This window comes from Felis catus, chromosome A1, assembly GCF_018350175.1.
Source record: "Felis catus isolate Fca126 chromosome A1, F.catus_Fca126_mat1.0, whole genome shotgun sequence".
Taxonomy (NCBI): Eukaryota; Metazoa; Chordata; class Mammalia; order Carnivora; family Felidae; genus Felis; species Felis catus.
Genome location: NC_058368.1, coordinates 139340579 through 139365420, shown reverse-complemented (window position 1 = coordinate 139365420; position 24842 = coordinate 139340579). Strand labels below are relative to the sequence as shown.

The 24842-nt window shown below is 44.1% G+C and overlaps 1 protein-coding gene across 9 annotated transcripts in view; it reads left to right on the top strand.

Annotated features, from left to right (window-relative positions):
• GCNT4 (glucosaminyl (N-acetyl) transferase 4) overlaps positions 1–24096 on the top strand; it is a 36977-nt gene extending 12881 nt beyond the window's left edge. For 7 of the 9 annotated variants that reach the window (XM_019835593.3, XM_019835587.3, XM_045062147.1 and 4 more), the window contains one exon: positions 19612–24096. In XM_019835593.3, the coding sequence (XP_019691152.1) occupies positions 19613–20977 (1365 nt within the window). In that variant the 5' untranslated portion in view covers position 19612 and the 3' untranslated portion in view covers positions 20978–24096. Of the gene's footprint in view, positions 1–4564; positions 4680–13482; positions 13932–15473; positions 15575–19611 lie in introns of those variants that run through there. The other 2 variants (XM_045062149.1, XM_045062150.1) reach the window with 2 other exon arrangements.
• Positions 24097–24842: the final 746 nt, after the last annotated feature.

The window sequence follows — 24842 nt, the reverse complement described above, 5'->3', positions numbered from 1 at the left end:
GTGGGGTTTTAAAACCAATACATTATCCCTAATTTGGACTTGCTGGGGAATGGCCATTGCATCTTAGTAAAATCTCAGAAATACATACAGGTTTTTTTCTGAATTACAATTTTGTTTCTCAGAGTATGGTCCCTGGACCAGCCACGTCAGCCTCCCCTGGGAACTTAGAAATGCAAATTCCGAGACCACCCGGATCTGCTGAATGGGAACCTCTGGGGATGGGGCCCAGCACCCTGTGTTTCAATATTTGGAGCCAGCTTTCATTCTTCTTGAATTTGTGTTTCTTCAGTCTCGACCTTCCGTTTCCCTCTTGTGTTCACGAGCTTCTCACTGTTCTGCTTAACTTCTGCTGGTCAGTGTCCTTGTGGGGGGTTGTACCCAGACACAAACCCATCCCTTCCTCCGCCCCAGGGTCTAACCCCGGGGAAGATGCTTCCTGAGGGCCCTCTAAGCTCTCAGGTTGTGCAGCCCTGTGGTTCTCATGCTTCCCAGAACCACACTGATTTGGGTTTTGGTTTGCATCTGCTGCCTTTAAAAAAAAACATCTTTTGGCAGTCTCATCCCCAACAAACTGTTACTCCCCCCAGACATACAGTCCGCCAAACCCTGAACTGTTCTCTCCAGATGCTCCTGTTAAACCCCATTTCTCCATCTGCTGTGAGTGCAGTTAATTTCTTGGACCTAAGCGCTGGTCTTGGTACTGACGTTAGATTGCATCTTACTGGATTCAAGCCTGTCCAAATCTGTTTGGATCCTCCTTCTGTCCTCTTTCGTATAAACCTTCATGTCCTCTGCTGATCTGGCTGCTGATGTCCTGGCCAGAGGAATTAATAACAATGTGAGTAGCTTTGGTAGAGGCCTTCCTCACGGTTAATGAGGCTTAAAAACTTGGCATCTTTTGCAGTCCTTGTGGGGCTGACATCAGAAGAATTGTCGTCAGCCCATCGTTGTTTGGTTTAAATTACAGCTGCTCTGAAGCGTCCCCATGCGGTTGCTCCGAGAGAGGGAGAGGACGAGAGGACCATCTTCTCTGACTCCAGCCTCCGTGTCCCCCTACCCCGCACCCCTTATAGTCACTGGCAGCTTAAGGTCAGGAGCTCCATGACTGTTCTTGTTGTCCTGATTGGTTTATACTGTCAGCTTAGGGGGTTTTCTGTAAGTGACACAGAGGTAAATTTCAGCTTCTTTATGGTCAGATTAGGATGGATTCAGATATTTCAAAATAATAGGAAGCAATAATTGTGCCTTGTCATTTCCCTCTCCTTCACCCCACCCCTCACAACCACCACTAAGCTCTAGACTTGAAGAGGGTTTTGTGCTAAAGCTTACATTTTAGCGAAGAGATTCAGGTTATTTAAAATTTTTTTAATGTAGAATTTTGTCCATGTATGGCTTTTAAAGGAATATAATTAAATACTTTAATTGCACAAAGTTTAAGAATGTAAAAAGCAGGTGCCCCCGGGTGGCTCAGTCGGTTGGGCGTCTGACTTCGGCTCAGGTCACGATCTTGCCGTTCACGAGTTTGAGCCCCACGTTGGGCTCTGTGCTGGCAGTTTAGAGCCTGGAGCCTGCTTCAGATTCTATGTCTCCCCCTCTCTCTCTGCCCCTCCCCTGCTCTCTCTCTCTCTCTCTCTCTCAAAAATAAATAATATAAACATTAAAAAACAATTAAAAAAAAAGAATGTAAAAAGCAGAACAGCTCTATGACAAGAATGCTTTTAGCCATGGTTGCTAGAGCATGAAAGAGTGCCTGGCATCCAACACTGTGCTATCATTCATGAGCCGTATCCAGTCCTACCCAAGCCCTCTCCCACGTACTTTCCCCGGGCCCTGAAAGACTAGCTTTAAACCAAAATGCAAAGATGTCCATAAAATTCAAGCCTGCTTTCCCATCCAAGATGCTACCAAACGCCTTTTGAGGTGATGTGCTCGCTTGCTGTGGCAAGCAAAACAAAAGTGCCTGGTGATAACCTCAAGGTAATCTCTCTGAATACTCTGGACTTCTAGCTCTTTGATTGCTTTTCTTCCTTCCCCAGTCCCTTCTGTTGCTTTCCTCATCTAGTTAAGGGGCAAACAGGTGAGGTGGTCCCTTTGGAGGAGAGTTTCCTGTCTGTGTTCAGGCTCAGACAGTCAGCCTGTCTGCTCTTGGATAGGTTGGACCTGTTTCTAAAAGTTCTGCAAACCGTGGTATTTCTCCTGGTCGTTTTCCAGATCCAGACAGCCAGTGACAGCAGCTCATTCAGACTGCAGCAGAGGGTGGCCACTTGTGCCCAGGACCAGGAAGAGCAAAGCCTAACGTAGCTCCTGTGCCGGCCAGCCTTCCTTCTCTCTTCCTTCTGCTCCTCTGCATCATGGTGGCATATTTGGAATATTTGCATTGTCGTGTCCTTTCTCCACACCCCCACGTAACGCCTGGGTGCAGCAAGGAGGGGCTCTCTCTCTTCCACCCTCTTCCACCAGGTTCTTTCTTCCTGCAGCCATCCCAGCAAGCACCCTGCCATACTCTCGGGCAGACAGAGTTGGACATAGTATCCGAGGGGTCAGGAGACGGAAGTGGAGTGACGCTCAAGGCAAACACAAATTAAGTTCCAAAGACTAGATCGTGAAAAAGTACTAATGGAATAACACGGAGGTCATGGAGCTGAAGGAAGGGGATGTGGAACCAGAGAAGAGATCCTTAAAAGGATCCTTCCTGTGCCAGGAAACTCCCTGAATAAAAATCATTTCTACATGCCACCTGGTGATTATAATTCTGAGAGATTATACAATAAAATTCAGAGGTACCAAAGTAACTTGGGATTTCTTGGGACCTCGCTATTTATTTCTCTCTGGATCCCTCCAGGCAGGACAGTTTCTATTATCTCTCCAGAATCTAACATAGCGCCTCCCTGGCACAGGGTGGGCACACAGTAGACTGTTTGCTGGATGGACAGGCAAGCAGTTGAAGGGGGATGGAAGTAGGATATACAAGCATGAAGGTGTGTACAAAAGAGGTGAAAGCAGGGACATGAACAGATATTTGTACACCCACGTCTGTAGCAGCATTATTCATAATAGTCAAAAGATTGAAGCATCCACCAACAAATAGCTAAACAAAGCATGGTGTATACGTACAACAGAATATCATTCAGCCTTCAAAGGAAGGAACTTCAGATGGATGCTGCAGTACAAATGAACTTGGAAGACATGATGATAAGTAAAATAAGGACAGAGGCTGTGATTCCTTTCCTACGAGGTTCCCAGAGGAATCAAATTCATAAAAAGAGAAAGTAGGGGGGTAGCTTCCAGGAACTGCAGAAGTGGGGGGGAATCAGGAGTTAGTGTTTAACAGATACAAAGTTCCCACTGGGGAAGAGGAAAAAATTCTGTGGATGCCGGTGGTGATGGTTGTACAACCATGTGAATATATTTGATGCTACAGAACTTAAAAATGGTTAAAATTGTAACCATTGATCCATCCATGTCCCTCTACCTCTCCATCCATCCATCCACCCATCCATCCACCATTTGTCCACACCCTCATCCACCCACGATGTCTCCATCATTTATGGAATGGCTTTTCTAGGATAAACTAGGAAGCAGAGACTTCTTAGCACTGATGATTAAAATGGTAAAATTTATATCAAGTATATTTTAACCACAATAAATAATAGAAGAAAGAATATTTTTATGATCATCGACTAGTTCGTAAATACGGAACAAGAGAGAAGATATTTTCATAACAAAGTAGCGAACCAGGTCATACTTGGAACACGTACTTACAGAAGGACGACAGCAGTGACCCCAGACTTACTGAGATGTTTAAGACCATGCTACTAAAAATGCGTTGCCTGCATCTCCGTATGAGGCGGAGACTTTGGAAGCCTTGCAGTCCTGCGCACTCCCGTTTACCCCCTTGATTCCCACTTTAAAAAAAGAAAAAACAAATTTTATTTTCAAAAAAATCTCAAGCCTACAGAAAAGTTGTAGGACTACGACAGTGGGCACGGCCTCATTTCCCCTGGAGCAGGTGAATGTGGAAGGCTTTGCTATGGCTTCTGCACCATCCTGCCCAATGGAGAGCCCTGGCTGTCGCCCCCTGGAGGTGGTGTCTGGGTGCAGGAGCCGGTGTGGCACGTTGAGGATGAGCCCAGTCCCTGCCTGCAGAACGGCCCCTGGACTATGGTACTGGGTGCTCCTCTTGCTTAAATGCTTTTGACCCCTTACTGTCATGCAACCTATGTGCCCGTCTGCTTTTCCTGCCAGAATGTACCCCACGCAGGAGCTCAGTCAGTCATCACAGTACCCATGGGAGTCAGCACCTTGGCCTCTTTCACAGGGAAGGAGGCAGGGGACTGACTAGACTGGTGACAGCTTCTTAGTGAAGTCAGGACTTAAATTCAGAACTGCTGGCTTTAAGTTCCAAACCGGCTATGCTGTAAATAGAGGGGTAGAGCAGGAGGGTATGATGCAGAGGGGTCAAGTGTGGCAGGGAAGAGAGGAATGGGGTCAGGCAGGTCAGGGAGGGAGGGGGCGATCGGAACTACTCAGCATGTTTCACCCTAAGTGGCGCTGTTATCTTCCTTGACAGGTAAGAAGCTTGTTACAGATAAACTCACAAGAAGGCAGCCTGCCCAAGTTGACTTTGAGAGATTATGTGGCCTTCCCCCTGCTGGTGACCAGAACCATACAAAGTAGAGGTTTGCCGAGAGCTGTGTTGTGTTGTACCTGAAGCATGGTGTGCAGACTGCACGGTTTGTGCCAGTATCAGAGGCAATCTGGTCAATCGTGGAGACTACTTTCCTTCAGCTGTTTACCTAAAGCCTCCACCTGCCTCTAGTTTGCTCCGCCTGAGACCTAGAATTTCACCCTTGACCACATACAGATTGTACTGTTGGACAAGTAGTTGTACCTAGTCGTTGTAACCTAGTTTATATATTTTTATTTTTTTAGTATTTACTTACTTATTTTTGATAAGAGAATGGCAGAGGGGCAGAGAGAGAGAGAGAGAGAGAGAGAGGGAGAGAAAATTCCAAGCAGGCTCCAGGCTCCGTGCCATCATCGCAGAGCCCTACGCGGGGCTCGAACTCACAAACCGTGAGATCATGACCTGAGCTGAAACCAAGAGTTGGATGCCTAACCAAATGAGCCACCCAGGCGCCCCCATATTGTAACCTCATTTCCATTTAAGCTTAATCTTGCTTGTGTGTGAAGCTTGCTTGATATGCATGAAACATTCCCCTTTTCAAATGCTTATCTTCCAAAGTGCATCTTTGCAAAGTTGCTTAAACATGTGAGGGCTTATTTTTCTCACATGACAGGAATACAGCGTGGATGTTTGCTGCGGCTGGGTCAGGGGTTTGAGGCTTTCTGGGCTGTGGTTGCTGATATTCTCTCAGCCTGCTCTTCATGGTCCCAGCATGGCTACTATAACTCTAGCCGTCATGTTGGACTTCCAGGCAGAAAAGTGCGTTCTTTGTTTATTTAAAACAAAAACAAAAAAAGGACAAAATGGCGTACCTCCCCCTGAATCAGGTTCCTTTAGAGAACTTGCCCAGATACCCCACAGTATAATATACTGTTATTGACTGTTCCTCTTCAGTGGAGGCTGAAGAAAAAAGCTTTTAGAGGGGTATATTTCTACCGCCAACAATGTAGGGGTTTGCTTGGTAAAGAAGGAAGGGAGGATGGATGTTGGAAAGCAACCGGCCGTCTCTATCAGAGCCATAGATGAAGTCCTTATGTACCGGGTCTGTTGCTGACTTTCAGCTCCCTGATCTGTGTCTGTTCTGGTACCAGCACCCGACTGTTCTGATGATTGTAACATTATAATCCACGTGAACATCTGAAGAGGCTGGTTCTTACTTTTGCATTCTGTACCGTTGGCATGTAAGTTTGCTTAGGTGGTTTTTCACTCAAGTCTTCGACTTCTTTATTACAATAATCCAAAATCTAAACCTTCGTATTGAGAGACCTGTTATCTTCATTAAAACCATTGCTAGAATACATCCTTGTAGCAGATGCCAACTGGAGAGCTTCCTGGAATAATTTCTAGATTTGACTTTCTGGGGACACTTTCCACGAAATCCTGCTTTGAAAATTCCTATTTGGGCAGAAGTTTTTCGAGCGCTGCTGATTGTCTTTGTTCCACCTGTTTATCTTAATTGTAAATTCCTGGGCCTTAACTTTGTGGCATCTATAGGCACACAAGCTCTCAGGGCAATCTGTACATTGTAAACCGAGAACACAGATCTTACGGAATGGTAGAGTCAGGCCAGAGTAGCTGGGCTTGAGTTTTTTAGTGGAAGTAGAGAAGTGTACTGAAGTCTCCAGCTCAGCCCCCCACCGCATCGCCAAAACCCAGCAAACAAAGGCGCTCTTCTGAAGATGTGAAATTGAGTGTGTCCAATCCATTCGTAGAGAGTGTGGCCTGGCCTTAAGCCATCCCTGCCATCCATATTCTTCATCCACATCTGTTTACCCCCACGCCGCCTCTGTGATGTGGTGACGAACATTAAAGATTCTACTTCAAGTGCACACATGGAAATCAGCGTAGCTGTGTCTCTTCTGCTGCTACCTCTGAGGAATTCATTTTGGCCCGTGTAAAATATGAAGTTAGCCGTACAATAGCAAATAAGTGCTTCTAGAAATTTCGGGGTGGGCGGTGAATCATATACCATGCAGACCTTAGGTGGGGAAAGAGTTTTTTTCTCTTTCTAGCACACTAAACATACAGTTAAAAAAAAGACACTGGTGTCTTTCAGTTCAGTTCTTCTTCTTTGTAGAAAAAGAAGCCAAGATATACTCAATCCACATTTTACATCTAGAATATTAAATATATTTTTGTTGTGTATTGTGTCCAGCTAAGTGTGGAAGGCAGAGAAGAGAAGGAGAATCTAAGAAAGAATGTAAGACTGGGGTTTATAAAGCTTGAGAGGCAAAGTTCAAGTACATCAATTAACCTCTTTTTTGTTATCTTTTGTATCTGCAAAGGAAGTAACATTTCATTTAAGCTGTTTCCATCCAAGCTAAAATTTAAGAGCATAGATATTTTTGAAATCCACCTTTCCTTTTTTGTTTTTGTTTTCCTGTAGAAAAAAAGCTCTTAATGTTTTGCAACATAATGAGGGTCACAAACCGTTAAAAAAGTAAACACTTCATTCAGTAGTATCATTTATGGCCCTTTAGATTTCCTGCTAAAGACTTAGCCCTGTGGTTTTGCCCAATAAGATACACACACAGGGGTACATGGGGGGCACTTGGGTGGTTCAGTCAGTTAAGCGTCCAACTTGGGCTCAGCTCGTGAGCTCACGGTTTGGGGGTTTAAGCCCTGCATCAGGCTCTGTCCTGACAGCCTGGAGCCTGCTGCAGCTTCTGTGTCTCCCTCTCTTCTCTCTGCCCCTCCCCTGCTTGTGCGCTCGCTCTCTCTCTCTCTCTCTCTCTCTCAAAAATAAATAAACATAAAAACAAAAACAAAAACGGGTGCCTGGGTGGCTGCTTCAGTTAAGTGTCCAACTCTTGATTACAGCTTAGGTCATGATTTCACAGAATCTTGGTATAGAGCCCAACAGGGCTCTGTGCTGACAGTGTGGAGCCTGCTCAGGATTCTCTCTCTCCCTCTCCCTCTGCCCCTACCCTCCTTTCACTCTCTCTCCCTCAAACAACAACAACAACAACAACAACAAAAACAACAACAAAGCAAAAAAACCCATATACAACCAGCTTTTGATGTTTGTCCTGTGAACCAAAGGCAACGAAGCCAGAGCAAAGTTGGCCACCTCCCAGTTTTTGTGACTATAAAAAACCTGGCTGAATTCGGCACTTCTTTCGCTCCATTGCTGCAGTCCAGATTTCAGATGACCTTGAGGGACCACCGTCCGGTAAATACATCCTGACGTGGGTTGCTCGTTCTTCCCCCCCCCCCCCGCCCCGAAACTAAGGGGCTCCGCTCAAGTTACTGGTTGAAAGGATTATCAAGAGGTGGTTGACAAACTGATGTTCACGCCCAGCATTTTCATCCAGACCTTTACTCTCAAAGGTGGTGACCGCATTGTTTGCACTCGCAGGCCAAGCGCTGGGCCTGTGGAGGAAGCTGTCAGTTGTGCCACGTTCTGCCGGCACCCCCACCACATCCCCTTTGGATGAGGGGCGTCCCACTTTCCTGCACCGAGACCGTGTTAACCCTCTGAGCCCTTGAGCACTGGCAGAGGCCCTCGTTGAGGCTGTTGTGCGCTCCCACTGCTGTAGAGTCCTCAGAGCTGCTTTGCTTGTGATGTGGTCCTTAGGGATGGCTTTGCCAAGCAGGGACGCCCGAACGGGTCACTGCAGCTTTGTACTGTCTGGAGAAGCATTGCCCCTGAACATACTGAATGGAGGGGAAAATTGTATAGCTTCTGCCATCCGTAGTTACAGAAGCTGGTTAGCTGAACGTGACTGAGCAGAACTGGCTACGTGTGTCTCCCTAGGTATCTTTATTTTTTTATGAATAATAATTGCATACATTTTTAATGCAGAAATCTAAACTTTTCAGAAGGCATGTAATACAGCAATGTTTGAATATTTGCCAAAAATCCTAGTGGAAAAGCACAAAAATATCATAATACCATCTAAAAGATAAGGAATTCTTTGGTTATCAGTCTTTCGAAAGATAACGAGCAGGTGGAGGGGAAAAAAAATTAAAACCTCTAACGATTAACTAGAGTAACTATGTTCCTGTCTTTCAAGATCCAAGATAGGTGTATGTCTTTAGGAACAATATATATACCAGACATTGACAAAAAAGACCGTTGTCAGGGAGTGAAAAACAAAAAATAATTAGAATGTCAGAATGAAGGAAGCAATGCATGTGCTGTTTTAGAAAAATAAAACTAGGGGCCCTAGGGTGGCTCAGTCGGTTAAGTGTCCAACTTTGGCTCAGGTCTTGATCTCACGGTCTGTGAATCCAAGCCCTACGTCAGGCTCTGTGCTGACAGCTCTGAGCCTGGAGTCTGCATGGGATTCTGTGTCTCCCTCTCTCCGCCCCTCCCCTGCTCATGCTTTCTCTCTCTATCTCTCTCTCTCTCTCTCTCTCTCTCTCTCTCTCTCTCTCAGAAATAGATAAACATTAAAAAAAATTTTAGAAAAATAAAACTAAACCACAGCATACAGACTCATTCCTGGTTTTCCCAAGAAACCATTCCTCTTTTAGAGGTCCTGGTAACCAACATTTGCATACCAAAGTTGCTCTCTGTAGCCCTTTGACTTGCCTGTGTCATAGGACCTTCATGATCGCATTGCTGCATAGAAAACCATTATTCCATTTAACACATGGGAAGTAAAGACTTACCCAAGATTAAATGACTTCCCAGGGTGACTTGAGTTTTTGATGGCACAGCCCAGACTAGAACTTGGGTCTTCTGACTTTGTCCCACCAAGCAACTATTCTGTGCCAGTTAGGTATGTTCCAGGGGCTGGAGGTAGAGCGGGAACAAGGTCTGTCTGGGAGACAGGCATAAACAATCAAACAAAGTAACTGCTGCTGTGGTAAGTGCTTGGAAGAAAACAAGGAGTGCAATAGTCAGGAGAAAGACTGGAGAAGGGTGATCAGAGACAACCCAAGGAAAGGACATTTCTATTCTAGCTTGAAGGCCAGAGGTGCCTGGGTGGCTTAGTTGGTTAAGCATTCAACTTCGGCTCAGGTTGTGATCTCGTGGTTTGTGGGTTCAAGCCCTGCATCAGGCTCTGTGCTGACAGTTCAGAGCTTGGAGCCTGGAGCCTGCTTTGGATTCTGTGTTTCCCCCTCTCTCTCTGCCCTCCCCCTGCTCACTCTCTTTCTCTCTCAAAAATAAACAAACATTTTTTAAAAATAGCTTGAAGGACAGAAGGGGGCCAGTAACCCCAGGATCCAGAGAAAAATTGTCTGAACATGGGGACAGCAAGTGCAGGGGTCCCGAGGCAGGAGACTAGTGTTCTAGAAACTTTTTTTTTTTAAGTTTATTTATTTAGTTTGAGAGAGAGAGTACATGCATGTGGGGGAGGGGCAAAGGGAGAAAGAATCCCAAGCAGGCTCCACACTGTCAGTGCGGAGCTGGAAGCAGGGCTCTGTTTTGCTAACCAAAACTTAGAAGGCAAGTGTTGCTTAGAGTAGAATGAGCAAGAAAAGCAGAATAGGATGAAGCTGGAGAGGAAGGTAGGGAGAGGAACTGGCTAGGCCTTGCGGCCATCCACGGAAAGGATTTCTGATTTTATTCTAAGTGCAACAGAATTCCCAGTGAAGGGTTTTAAGTGTAGGGAGTGGGACGAGGGAGCAGGAGTGGTCTGATTTATGTATTTAAACGATCATTTTGGCAACAGTACAGAGGATGGATTAGAGGGACTTTCGAGGGAGGCTAGTGAGGAAGTTATTTCCTTTAGAGGCAAGAGTGGATGGTAACTTGGCCTACGGTGGAGTGGAAAGGTGTGGATGGATTCAAAACACGTTTAGAACCAACAGGGTTCTCCTCCAAGAGATTGGAGAGGCGGCTGGCCTTGTGGTTGACAGTGTAAGCTCGGAAATTGGGCCAGAGTTGAAAGTCCTGGCTCCTCTACATACTAGCTATTTATCCTCTGTGACTCAGTTTCCTAATCTGAAAAATGAGGATATTGATAGGGGGGATAAAGAATGAGTAATAGGGATAATAAACCTCATAGGCTTATTGAAGGGAATAAAGAACACAAATAGTATTAGTGCTCAGTGTAGCCCATTAGGAAATGACAGGTATGTGTCCACCGAATCTGGTAGCATGACAATTTTTGTTGACTTTGACCAACAGACTCAGTCGAGGGGGCAGTGGAGCCAGGCTGGACTGAGTACCACCATGAGGGTTCTGGATACTGGGGAACAGAAGTTCCCCCTCTGTCCAGTCCTTTGAGGGAGAGCAGTTGGATGTATAAACATGTATGTGGGGCACCTGGGTGGCTCAGTCGGTTGAGCGTCCGACTTCAGCTCAGGTCATGATCTCACACTCCGTGAGTTCGAGCCCTGCGTCGGGCTCTGTGCTGACAGCTCGGAACCTGGAGCCTGCTTTGGATTCTGTGTCTTCCTCTCTCTCTGCCCCTCCCCTGCTCATGCTCTGTCTCTCTCTGTCTCAAAAATAAATAAAAACATAAAAAAATAAATAACCCATGTATGTAATGGAGGAAACATATTCTTGGCATCCCAAGAGTGAAACAGTGTTAAATGACAGCTAGGACTCTGTTTTCTCATCTAGAGAAGGAGGACTTTGGACTCAATTACCATTAAAGTCCTTTGTCAGTTTTAGGATTTTGCTTCTAGGCTTCTTCAGGAATTATGGGATAATAATTAAGCTTTGGTGAAGAAGGCCCAGAAAAGTAAATTCTATTATTGAATTTTTTTTTTCCTACAGAAAAGTATGTTGACCTCAGTTAGAAATTGTTTACTTTCGAACAATTTATAGACACAGTTCAGGATAGGACTTAATCACAGTATATTGTGAAATGAAAAAAACAGATAAGACAGAATCTGTATAGTGAAACTTCTTGTTAAACAAAAGCAAGTCCACAAAGGTGTCGTTATTGAAAATGGTCTGGAAGGACAGAAGGTCCACAGAATGCTTTTGCCGGGTGATGGGTTACTGGTGAGCCTTAGTTCCCTCCTTACACTTTATGGACTTGTTCATTTTTTTTTTAAATGGAAGTGTTTACTTTTGTAAACGGAGAATGGAAAAGCGTTTCTTTTTCCTTTTTGAGATTATAACCTTTTATTAGTGGAGGAATTGTCCTCCGTTTGTATTGTCTTTCTGGACCAATCAGGCCATTCTTATGTTTTGTATGCTCACTGTTTATCTCCTCACAGTCAGATCATTATTTGCTTTGCCGTCTTCTAGAACAATGAGAATATAAGGTCATCTGGGCAAGAAACTGGCCTTTCTGCTTTTTTTATTTAACTTGTTTTATTTTTTATTTTTTTAAATTTACATCCAAATTAGTTAGCATATAGTACAACAATGATTTCAGGAGTAGATTCCTTAGTGCCCCTTACCCATTTAGCCCGTCCCCCCCTCCCACAACCTCTCCAGGAACCCTCAGTTTGTTCTCCATATTTGTGAGTCTCTTCTGTTTTGTCCCCCTCCCTGTTTTTATATTATTTTTGTTTCCCTTCCCTTATGTTCATCTGTTTTGTCTCTTAAAGTCCGCATATGAGTGAAGTCATATGATGTTTGTCTTTCTCTAATTTCACTTAGCATAATACCCTCCAGTTCCATCCACGTAGTTGCAAATGGCAAGATTGCATTCTTTCTAATTGCCGAGTAATACTCCATTGTATATATATACCACATTTTCTTTATGCATTCATCCATCGATGGACATTTGGGCTCTTTCCGTACTTTGGCTATTGTGGATAGTGCTGCTATAAATATGGGGGTGCATGTGTCCCTTTGAAACAGCACACCTGTATCCCTTGGATAAATGCCTAGTAGGGCAATTGCTGGGTCATAGGGGAGTTCTATTTTTAGTTTTTTGAGGAACCTCCATGCTGTTTTCCAGAGTGGCTGCACCAGCTTGCATTGCCACCAACAATGCAAAAGAGATCCTCTTTCTCCACATCCTCACCAACATCTGTTGTTGCCTGAGTTGTTTATTTTAGCCATTCTGACTGGTGTGAGGTAGTCTCTCATTGTGGCTTTAATTTGTATTTCCCTGATGATGAGTGATGTTGAGCATTTTTTCATGTGTCGGTTGGCCATCTGGATGTCTTCTTTGGAGAACTAACTGTCTGTTCATGTCTTTTGCCCATTTCTTCCCTGGATTATTTGTTTTTTTGGGTGTTATGTTTGATAAGTTCTTTATAGATTTTGGATACTAACACTTTATCTGATATGTCATTTGCAAACATCTTCCCCCATTCTGTCAGTTGCCTTTTCGTTTTGCTGATTGTTTCCTTTGCTGTACAGAAGCTTTTGATTCTGATGAGGTCTCAGTAGTTAATTTTTGCTTTTGTTTCCCTTGCCTCTGGAGACATGTTGAGTAAGAAGTTGTGGCCTTTCTGCTTCTTTAGGAACTTGTAGGGTGCTGTGGGGGTGTTGAGGAAATGCATCCCGGCTGAGTCATCCTCCCACGAATGGTCTTACTTGAAAACTTTCTCTCGGTTTGGTGATGAGCATGTCATCAAGGGGAGAATCAATGACCTTATTGAAATCAAGGAGCTGCGGTAGAAGGACCTTAGCTTATTCAACTACATCAGGACTTTTTTTTCTTTTTTTTAATGAATTCATCTTTTTTTTTTTTAATTTTTTTTTTCAACGTTTATTTATTTTTGGGACAGAGAGAGACAGAGCATGAACGGGGGAGGGGCAGAGAGAGAGGGAGACACAGAATCGGAAACAGGCTCCAGGCTCCGAGCCATCAGCCCAGAGCCTGACGCGGGGCTCGAACTCAGGGACCGCGAGATCGTGACCTGGCTGAAGTCGGACGCTTAACCGACTGCGCCACCCAGGCGCCCCAATGAATTCATCTTTATATCAGTGTACTTAAGTGACGATTCTTCTTTGGAAAACTTTAGGAAGAAACAAAATCCTGATATTTCTAAATCAATAAAGTCTTCAAATCCTATTTTTCATACTAACATGTATGGATATTATGTTTAAGAATTCGAAGGTGGCCCACAGAGGGAATATTCTTCATGTGGAGAGAAAGCTTTTTAAACTAGGTACTAATTCTCAGAGAGCCTGAACTCTCAGTGACTGACTGGTCACTACGAGAACAAGTAAATCGGTAAGTAGTCAGTGACAGGATATGAGACAAGAATAACTGCCGTCAGAGTCCCATAGGATGAGCTGGCTTTCTTTTCCTTCGATGGATTCCATGGCTGGAAGACTGACTACTCTCATCAGTAGCACCTGGCTTGCCGCTGCCTCTGCCTGCAGGAATAGAATGAGCTCCTCCCCCAGTGTCCTTGCAGGCTGATTCTCCAGGTATATAATCCCTTAAACTGGGCGAAGGTCTCAGGACTTGGCGATTTTATGTTCATCCCTGTTTCAGTTTTAGGACGGATCGGTAAGACATAGTAATGAGAAATTTCAGTCAAGGACTAAAACCACTGTGGAAACCTTTATGTTGTAAAAGACGGTATTACCTAGAAGGTTAAGAGTACCTCTCTGGAGCAAGAGTCTCTGGGTTCAAGTTCCATGTGACGGGGATCCTAGCTCACCTTGGGGGACTTTCTTAATTACCACATGTTTCAGTCTCCTGTCTTGTAAAGAACCATAAAAGTAGTCCCTACCTCACTGACCCAGTGAGGGGATTGCGTACATGCAGAGGGCTCAGAACATGGCCCCAGGTAACACCTCTTTGTTTGGTGAATCTTCATTAATAATAATGATGGTATTAAATTAGTAAGGAGCACTACATGGAGGCATTCAGGCATTAATTCTAAAACATTGCATTTGTGTCAGAACTTTGGAGGGAAATAGAAAATAGATTTGAAAAAATAGGACAGTAAGCCATAGGTCTGGGGCAGGATCTTTAAAGAAGTCAGGAGGAGGAGGGTAGCTTAGGCCAGGTGAAGATGTTGATGAAGATGAAGCCACAGCCCGCATTGGCCAAGTCACCGTCAGGACTGTGTTAAAGGGCTTTGCATGCGTTACCCCACTTACCTCAAAATCCCACAGGTAGTTGCTAGTATTAACGTACTTCTACTGATGTGGACACAGAGATGTGGAGACGTTGAGCAACTTGTCCAGGGTCCAGGCGGTCAGTAGGCTGTTCCTGAGCTGAAAGGAGGTCTCCTCTGAGCTGAAGTCCTGGCTGTGTGGCCGGAGGGTGAAACGTGTATCGCAGGACCCTGCGTGGCTTCTGCTTTTTCCAGCTCAGCCCCTGAGCGAGGGCTTAGCTGTCGGCTGCTCCCTTACGATGTTTCCACCTCCTACTTTGGCCAGAAAAGAGAAGGTCAACACTGTCTGCATTTCCGCGCATTCTGTGTGACGTACTAGAAAACCTAGAAAACTAGGAAAAGGTTTGGAGTCAGGCAAGCTGCGCACCTCTGCGGGGTGACCCCGTTCACATGCCGAGTCTCCTGACCCCTTGCAGCTGCTCCCTGCAATTCAGGAGGGGATTTGTCGTTCCCGTTTTGAGATAAGAAAACTGGGCTCCAGAGGTGAATTCGTTGGATTCAGCGTCCCTCCAAGGGATTCAAGCCCGGGTCTGGGGCATCGTGAAGCCCGCATACTTTTTCTTTTCTCCCAAGTGCCCCCCTCTTGGACAGTCCTGGGTTTTGAAACTGCTGACTTAAGGAGAGTCTGTGGACGAGCTGCTAATGGCTGTGGCCGCTTAGCCCTGACTACAGTTCTAACCACTTAGCTGAGTTCACTTTGAGTGTGCCTGCTGTTTCTTTTAAGACTGTAATCAGCCCCTGGAAGGACTGGGAATAGAAGATGGTTTGGGGGAAAGGCTTCATTCAGCATCTTTGTTGGGCTTTTATTGAATTATCCTAACAGCTTGTTTCCGCTTCGCTACAGCGATATCATGTCCTTTCCAGCCCTGTCTTCATCGCTAGGAACTCGTACCTATGTGGCAGTGAACTTGGCAGCGGGCCGAGCTTCCTTATTTGCCTGGGCAGGTGGGTGGGCGCTCATTTGTATTGTAATTGTAAGACCACTTCCTGGCAGCAAAACCCCAGCCTGCTTCCTGCTCAGGGCCTGTAACAGGGAAGGAGCCAGGGTGGGGTGTTTGCAGAAGGTGGCCTTGCTGCCCTAGTCTCCTAGGAACCATATGGCCGGTAGAACTGGAAGTCTGGCACCCGCCAGCTCTCGTGAGCCATCAGGAGCTTGTTTCCATCCTCCAAACCTGAGGTTCGTGGGGACTCGTGAGTTTGGGCTGCCGGTGGCAGGGAGGGGAGGAAGCGCCACAACGGGCAGGTGCCTGCCACCCCCACCCCTTGCCCGCGTCTGCCCTCCGCAGCTCCTGACCATGGATGTCACACACAGGTTCTGTCCAGGAAACAGCAGAGCCACGGTTGGAAACTGTGGTCTCTAACCTCCTGCAGGCTTTTGTGCCCACGGATGTCCTGCTGACTTCTCACCAAAGCTGGGAAGAGGCCCACAGCCCTTTTCAGGATTTGACAGAAGCTTATTCACTTCCCCCTTTCGGACTTCTCACGTGGGGAAAGGAGTGCATTTTTTTTTTTCTTCCAAGATTTTATTTAAATTCCAGTTGGTTAACATAGAGTGTGGTATTGGTTTCAGGAGTAGAATTTAGTGATTCATCGCTTCCATATAACACCCGGGGCTCATCATAACAAGTGCCCTCCTTAATGCCCATCACCCATTTAGCCCATCCCCCCCACCCAACAGCCCTACAGCAACCCTCGGTTTGTTCTCTGTCCTCAAGAGCCTCTTATGGTTTGCATCCCTCTCTGTTCTTATCTTATTTTTCCTTCTCTTATGTTCATCTGTTTTGTTTCCTAAATTCCACATATGAGTAAAATCATGTGGTATTTATCTTTCTCTAATTTCACTTAGCATAATACACTCTAGCGCCATCCACCTTGTTGCAAATGGCAAGATTTCATTCTTTTTGATCGCCGAGCAGTATTCCATCGTATGTCTATACCACATCTCCTTTCAGTCAAAGGAATTTCTGGCCATGGTAAGCAAGGGGAGGGGTTTTACTTTGACCTGGGACAAGGTGGTATTGGAGGGCTGCTCAGATCCCTTGACATCTAGGGCTGACCCGTAGACATATGAGCTCTCCTCCTTAAAGATGCCCAGAGGAGGAAAGGAGAATCAGACAGCCAGATGCCTGGGCTGTCCCACTTCCCTCCCCTCGTTCCTTTAAAATTAACTCTCGTCCCGGCTGGCGAAGCTCAGACGTGGAACCAGAACCAGTTCCCACAGGACTTCTCACAGCAAGCCTGCCATGTCTCCCTTCCACACATGCCCTGCCACCTGCCCTCTGTGGGCAGGCAGCCACGCCCGCTAGCCCAAATCGAACCGACTAGGCACCAGGCTGGAATCAGGAAGTGTGTGCTCCAGGTGTTCTCAGGAAGGACAGGGGAAGCGTGGGTACAGAGGAGCCCTTGAAAACGGGCGACAGGACAGGGAGCCAGCCTTTGCCTTTTTATGTAAGTGTGAAGATGATAGTTAAATGGTACATCTTAAATGCCATGATAACTCTGGAAGACTTTGCAGACCTCTTTAGAAATGTAAGGAGATTTTTTTCATTTTACCACTATGGTATCAGGGGGAACTATTGACTGATGCTAAGTAGGGATCCCGTGGACCGGAAAAGACAAAGCAAAATTTTACTTTGGGTAAGATTCATTCTAATTCTAGCCATTTATGTATGCTCCTTCCTATGTATGAGTAATTGCCATGAACTAGGACCATGATGAGATAGATTGATTTGGGATTGATGAATCTTCGGAATCAAACTTTATCACAACACCTGCTTCTAAACATGTGCTCCAACTTCTGAAGAACCTTGTTGCCCTGTGCATGGGGAGTCAGTTTTCCCACGCTCTGTAAGAACTGGCAGGAACGTTGGCCTTGAGCCGGTGTGGATAGAACCCTACTCGTTTTGCTTCAGAGGAGAAGCCTGAGACCTAACAAAGGGACCCAGAGCCATGAGCCTAACGGGGATTCTGTGACCTGGGTGCTGATTCAGCTAATGAGAATGGAGAAGAAGGGATGGAATTGGGCGTCTTTATGAGATGGCTTGTTAATGTGGACGTGAGGGAAAGGAAAGAGTCATATGACCCTCCAGTTTCAAGCCTGGGTCATTGAATGGGTGGTGTCACCATAAACTGACACAGAAAACACAGGCGAGATTCAGATTCAGTTTTGGACTCAGCTGGGTGCCTGTGGGATATCTAGTGGAGATGTGGATATGTCCGTCAAGCAACTGGATGTTCATGTCAGAAGCTTGGGCAGCAGGTGAGGACTGGAGATAAAGGTGTTGGCAATGTGTGTGTGGACATCAGCATCCAGAGGGCTGGGGAGAGTGTGCACGAGAAGAGCAGTGAGCTGAAGTAGGGCGCTGGGGAAACCCGAGGAGAGGTTGCGAGGTGGCTGGGGAGGACCAGGTTCTGCAGGACAGTCTGTTGTCCATAAGGTGTTGTTCTGTAACGAGAGTGATTCAAACAAAGTGAGTGAGGGCATGACCTTCCCAGGAGAGCTAGTTCAATTCATCTGAACTACAAAAATAAATGAGGTTCAGATTGCTTGTTAATTCTAAGACAATTGGGAACAATGATTATGTCCTCATCTAAGATTTATTGAGATGTGTTAGGAAATTGCTCATGGGACCCTCAGACCTCCCAGTTCTCAGGATTTGAACCTCTTTGAAGCAGCTCTGTGAACTCAGCTGGTCCTCCTGTCCTCAAGCCTTGCAATAGCACTTTCTGGTTCCCCCCTTCCTACTGCTCCCAAAATAAACTCATCTGTGCCCTCACTTGATTAGCCTGTTTTTATCTGAAAAAAAAAAAAAAGTGGTATAATCATTTTTTTAAATTCAAATACAAAAGGATATTCACGGATAAGTACATCTCCCTCCTACGTGGGCCCCTAACCCTCCACCCTCTCCCACCTCACCCTGCAAAGCAGCTCCCATTCCCAATGTCGAGTCTCCATAGTATCCTTCAGGAAATAGCCAGCCAGCTGCCTTTTCATAAATAAAGTTTTATTAGAACACAACCATGCCCTCTCATTGGTGTGTTATCTGTGGCTGCTTTCCCACTCCAGTGGCAGAGTCGAGTACTTGTGACAGGGAAAGAAAAGTTTGCCAACGTGTGCCCTTTTTCTGTAGATACGGTTTGTATCATCTTTTTTTTGACACACATGTGAGTGCACTAAACACAGTTAGGCATTTCGCTTATTTCCATTTCACAGTATATCCTGGAAATTGTTCCACATGGGCACATGCAGTTTTGTCTCCAGCTTTTGCACATAGTGTGGATGTAATTAATCCATACCTCAGGTGGCAGAGGGGATAAGGGAGGGGGTTTCTTCTTATAAGGGCACTAATCCATTAATGAGGGACCCACGCTCGTGTTCTAATTACCTCCCAAAGCCCCGCCTCCTAATGTCATTACCCTGGGGCTTAGCTTTCAACCTATGAATTTGGGGAGGGACATAAACATTCAGTCTATAGCAGTGGGGTTCACTGGGCTCTTCCTGTCTGACTTCAGATCTATATCTAATAAGGATCTGCAGGTAGAATCAAGATGGATGTTACTTTCAGGCTCAGTGGGCCATTTGCATCTCTGATGACCCCTTAATGACCTCTAACTCTGTAGACCTCTGCCCAAACCAGAGTAATCTCTCCCCAAATACTCTAAGTAGAAATGCAGACAGTGAAAGTTACATAGTACCTAGATTTTAGGCGCTTACATTATTTGCCTTTATTTGGTAACCAATGTCTCTCAGAATTTAGGTATAGTTAACACAGCATACCACAAAATACCACCATTCTGTGTGTTCTCACTTCCTGATTTCTGGATCCTCTTACAAGGGTGAGAACCTTGTTTTATTTACCTCTGGGCCCAGCCTTCTGCCTGGCATGTGGAAGGTACCCAGTGAATGTTGATTGAACTGAACTAACGGCCTCTTAGTTGTCTTTCTCTTATTCCACCTGAATTATTCCTTTTCCTTCTTACAGAATGAAGACATTCAAATGCTGTTTTAAATACCCAGCACAGCAGAAAGTTTTCGTCTTATTTTTAACTCTATGGCTGTTCTCCCTGTTGAAACTTCTAAATGTGAGGAGACTCCTCTTCCCTCAAAGAGGCATTTACTTGGTTGAATACTCCCTGAGTACCTCACCTTTTGTAAGAAACAGATACACCAATGTTAAGAATGAAATCAGGTATGAAGTTAACTGTTCAGGTGTCTATGAACAGGCACCTTTGGAAATTGGCAAGAGTCTGGAAATAAGAAGGAGAGAAATCATCGACTTGGATGATGAGGATGTCGTGGCAATAACCAGTGATTGTGACATTTATCAGACCCTAAGAAGGTACCATCAAAAGCCTGTTTCAAGGGAGGAGAGAAGCTTCCCGATAGCCTATTCTTTGGTTGTTCATAAAGACGCAATTATGGTTGAAAGACTAATCCATGCTATATACAACGAGCACAATATTTACTGCATCCATTATGACTATAAGTCACCTGATACCTTCAAAGTTGCCATGAACAATTTAGCTAAGTGCTTCTCCAATGTTTTCATTGCCTCCAAAATAGAGACAGTACAATATGCCCACATTTCCAGACTCCAAGCTGATTTAAATTGCTTGTCAGACCTCCTCAAGTCTTCGGTTCAGTGGAAATATGTTATCAATCTGTGTGGGCAAGATTTTCCTTTGAAGTCAAACTTCGAATTAGTGTCAGAGCTGAAGAAGCTCAATGGGGCAAATATGTTAGAAACGGTAAAACCCCCTAACAGTAAAATGGAAAGATTCACTTACCACCATGAACTAAGACAGGTGCCTTATGAATATGTGAAGCTACCAATAAGGACAAACATCTCCAAGGAAGCCCCCCCTCATAACATTGAGATATTTGTTGGAAGTGCTTATTTTGTTTTAAGTCGGGCGTTTGTTAAATATATTTTCAACAACTCCCTCGTTAAGGACTTTTTTGCCTGGTCTAAAGATACGTACTCACCTGATGAACATTTTTGGGCTACCTTAATTCGGGTACCAGGAATACCTGGGGAGATTTCTAGGTCAGCCCAGGACGTGTCTGACTTACAGAGTAAGACCCGCCTTGTCAAATGGAATTATCATGAAGGCCTTTTGTATCCCCGTTGTACTGGCTCCCACCTTCGAAGTGTGTGTATCTACGGAGCAGCGGAATTAAGGTGGCTTATAAATGATGGACATTGGTTTGCTAATAAATTTGATTCTAAGGTGGACCCTGTCTTGATTAAATGCCTGGCAGAAAAGCTTGAAGAACAGCAGAGAGAATGGATTACTTTGTCTTCAAAAAAGTTATTCATGGCTAAAAGTCCCATAATCACATCATGATAAAATCATGACAGAAAGAAGCTATCTGATAAATGGAGCTAATATGGAACTGTGTGCTATACTATGCCCACTACCACGTGAGCTTAACCTTCTCATAGTTGGAGAGGTGTCCAAAATTCCACACATAAGGCAAAATGACCTAGGCTTTGATGACAATAAGACTACACTTGGTCGGGTGATCTTTATGTTTGTTTTTCCTTGTAATCTTATGGAGCTAAATCAGAGATCGAGTCATATGATGCCCTCAAGGCTTACCCTAATCACACTTAATACTTTAAGTTTTCCACATAGCCATCAGGATTCTACCGAAAAGGTGTTGGCGTGTGCGATACCTTGGTTGAGCGTCTGACTTTGGCTCAGGTCAAGATCTCATGGTTGGTTCATGGGTTCGAACCCCTCTGTCAGTGCAGAGCCTGCTTGGGATTCTCTCTCTCCCTCCCTCTGTCTCCCTGTCTCTCTGCCCCCTGCCCTGCTCATGCTCTCTCTCTCAAAAATAAAAAATTAAAATTAAAAAAAAAAAGAATATTAGAAGGAGAAACCACTACCTCAGGAAAGCTCAAAGAATGTCCAGTTTCCTGTTTGCCAAAGCATAATTTACCTATTAGTGCCTCACTCTTTCAATTCGGAGTCGCAAGACTCTGTCAGTGGGGCATTTATAGTGTATGAATGTTGGGGAGGTTGGGTGGGGGGGAGGGGATTGGGACAGGTGGTGCCTGAAGAGAAACAAGGGGATTTGCAGGATTTTTGCATCATCGTACACAACAATTTCATGAATGGTTTCCTTTTTTTAGTTCAATTATTTCTTTAAAACACATTTATTGATGAAAAATAAGAACTTGGTTAGTAGTTCTAAATGTCACACTCCTGAACGTTAAACCTAAGTCTTCTAGTTCATAGATTATCATTAAAAGTATGTGTTTTTTTTTTTTACAGTGGAATTGTTATAATTTTGTTTTATGGAACCATTAAGCTAAGAGCCACTGAATTTTCTCAAAAAGATTGTATAAAATATGACAGCTTTCTAAATCAACTGTTATGGTCATTTAAAATTCTTGCTTACATCTCCAGTAACTATCCAAATAGAATCTAGACTTAAAATGATAAAACCTCTAAGTTCACTGAAGTCTTCTCAGCTTAGATACAGAGAGAGAAAACGTTAATTTTCTTAAGACATAGCAAGAATTTTCACTAATGGTATTTTGTAAAACCTACTCCTTAGAAAACTACCACAATGAATCAAATATACATCTATCTCAATGTAGCTATATTGTGCTTGAGTTGAAATGGGACAGGAGCAGAGTCCTGAGAACAGGCTGTAATATTTTTACGTCTCTTGGGAAATCATGGAGCTCATGTAAAAATTTCTTCCTGATCTTATGTTTCAATGTCGGCTGCAGAATCTATGTATTTAAATATTTTCTAAAATGTCTGTGTTCTCCATGTGAAATGCACTTTGCTTGTTTTCAAGTATATAATACTGACTGCCAAGCGGGATCACTATTCTCCATTTCTTCTTCTCTGGAACTCATTTTTCTTCCTCCCCCTTCCCCCCACCTCCAAATTACTTCATTCTTCAGAAAACTGTGACCAAGCCCCTGTTCTTAAAAATAAGTCACCCTTGGACAGAGCTAAGTTCTGCAGAAGATACTTAACCATTTGTTAGCATGTGTGACTGTGAGACGCTAAGTCACTTTCTATGAGCCTCAGGTTTCCTGATCTTTAAAGTGAACACTTGGATGCTTACCCTGGCTTCCTCACACGTGTGTGTGTGTGTGTGTGTGTGTGTGTGTGTGTGTGTGTGTGTGAATCAACTGAAATATGTGAACTGGTTTGAAAATGGAGACAAACTATTGACAGTAAATATCAGAGAGTAGTCTTATTATAAGGCAAAACAGAGATCCAACCCCATTGTGAAGCTTAACCCTTTACCTTTTCTGGAAAACCTCTGAAATATAAAAGAAGCCACATTTGCAGGAGCAACTTCTGTAAATGAATCCAGGTACAAAGAAACCCCTGTCACCACATCTGGGGTTCTTTTTAAGCCAATATGATTAGCAGATTGATCCCGTGTCTTGGATGGAGGTTAGGGGTAGAACTGTTTTTCCTACCTTCTAGTCTTAAATACACAAGTTCTCACAGACAGCTTGGTTTTTATGGCTTTGGTCATCAGAATAAATGTAAAGGCTGAAAACTCGATCTCCTTGTCCCGTGTCTTGCCTCTTGGTGACAAATGATTCTATCGCCTGTTTATTGGGAAATTTTCCAGTTGTTAATCACTTTCACACCATATCCACATGAAACATGCCACCACAAAGAGATGACAGCACCTTGTTTTCCCCAGTGACACATTTCCCATGATTCAGTTCAACATTTCAGGGGGCTTGTCTGGTCATCTCTTTTGCCTTGGGAATCCTACAGTTTCCTTATAGGCCTTCAAACCTCCTTCAGACCTGACTCTCCCCTAAAACCTTTTGGTATGATTTTTCCTGCTCTAGAGAATGTTCTACAGTCTGTGTTTTATAATCATTCTTTGCATAGTATTTATTGAATCTAGATTCTAAGTTGTTTGGCAATGAGACCAGGACTTGAAGTTTGTAAGTTGTGTTAGATATTAGAAAGCTACTAAAATATATCTACATTATGTGAATAATCTACTCTAACATTATAATATTTAAAGATCAATGTTGCTGCTATTTTTAATGTTTTGGCTATTCTAAGTAAAAAAAAATATATATATATATACATATATATGTATATACATATATATATACATATATATATATGTATATATATATATATACATATATATATAATGTTTAAATTTGCAGAGTTAAATATGAAGATTTCTCTTGCCTTCCAGAATGTGAATATTATACATACATATATATATATTTTTTACATATTTCCTGAAAACAAAAAGACAGTCTTCTTTGTGAATGTAAAGTGAATGTCCTATGTGTATGTTACAGCTGTTTGTGTTATTGTTTTTTACCATTTTTGAAAAGCATATTTCCCATTCTGTGAGTTTTAAATAGATTGGTATTGCATTTTGGTATTGTGTGGCTGGTAGATGTTAATTCTCTGGTATTATAAAATAAAAATGTGCTCCAAAAGCCGAATCCCTGGAATTTATTTTTTTAATGTTTATTTATTTTGGAGAGAGAGAGAGCGGAAGATGGGCAGAGAGAGGAGACAGAGGATCTCAAGCAGCATCTGTGCCGACCACGGAGAGCCCAATGCCGAACTCTAACTCACAAACCACGAGATCGTGACCTGAGCCAAAGTCAGACGCTTAACCACCTAGCCACCCAGGTGCCCCCAAGTCCCTGGAATTTATATTTCCTTTCTCTGCCTGTGCTGGCTCCTCACAAAGACTTTCAGTTTATGACACTTGCCCAGTATTTGAAGAGCAAGTTAATTTCACTCAGAGTAAAAGAATTCAGCGTGTGGATTATACCCAAAATATGGGCACACAAACTTGAGTTGTTTTCCAGGATCTCTGTCTTCATTCTCCTTCAGACTGACTTCTCCTCCAAGATTAATTATCTAGACAAGTATTCATGTTTGCTTGATGAGTTTATGGATTTTAGTTATTTTTTAAATTTTTTTAATGTTTATTCACTTTTTGAGAGAGAGAGAGAGACAGAGCATGAGTGGGGGAGGGGCAGAGAGAGAGGGAGACACAGAATCCCAAGCAGGCTCCAGGCTCCGAGCGGTGAGCACAGAGCCCGACGCGGGGCTCAAACCCACAAACCGTGAGATCATGACCTGAGCCGAAGTTGAACGGTTAACCAACTGAGCCACCCAGGAGCCCTTGGAAGTCAGTTTTTAATACAGTATGTTGAGGTTCTTCATCTCAGGTTCT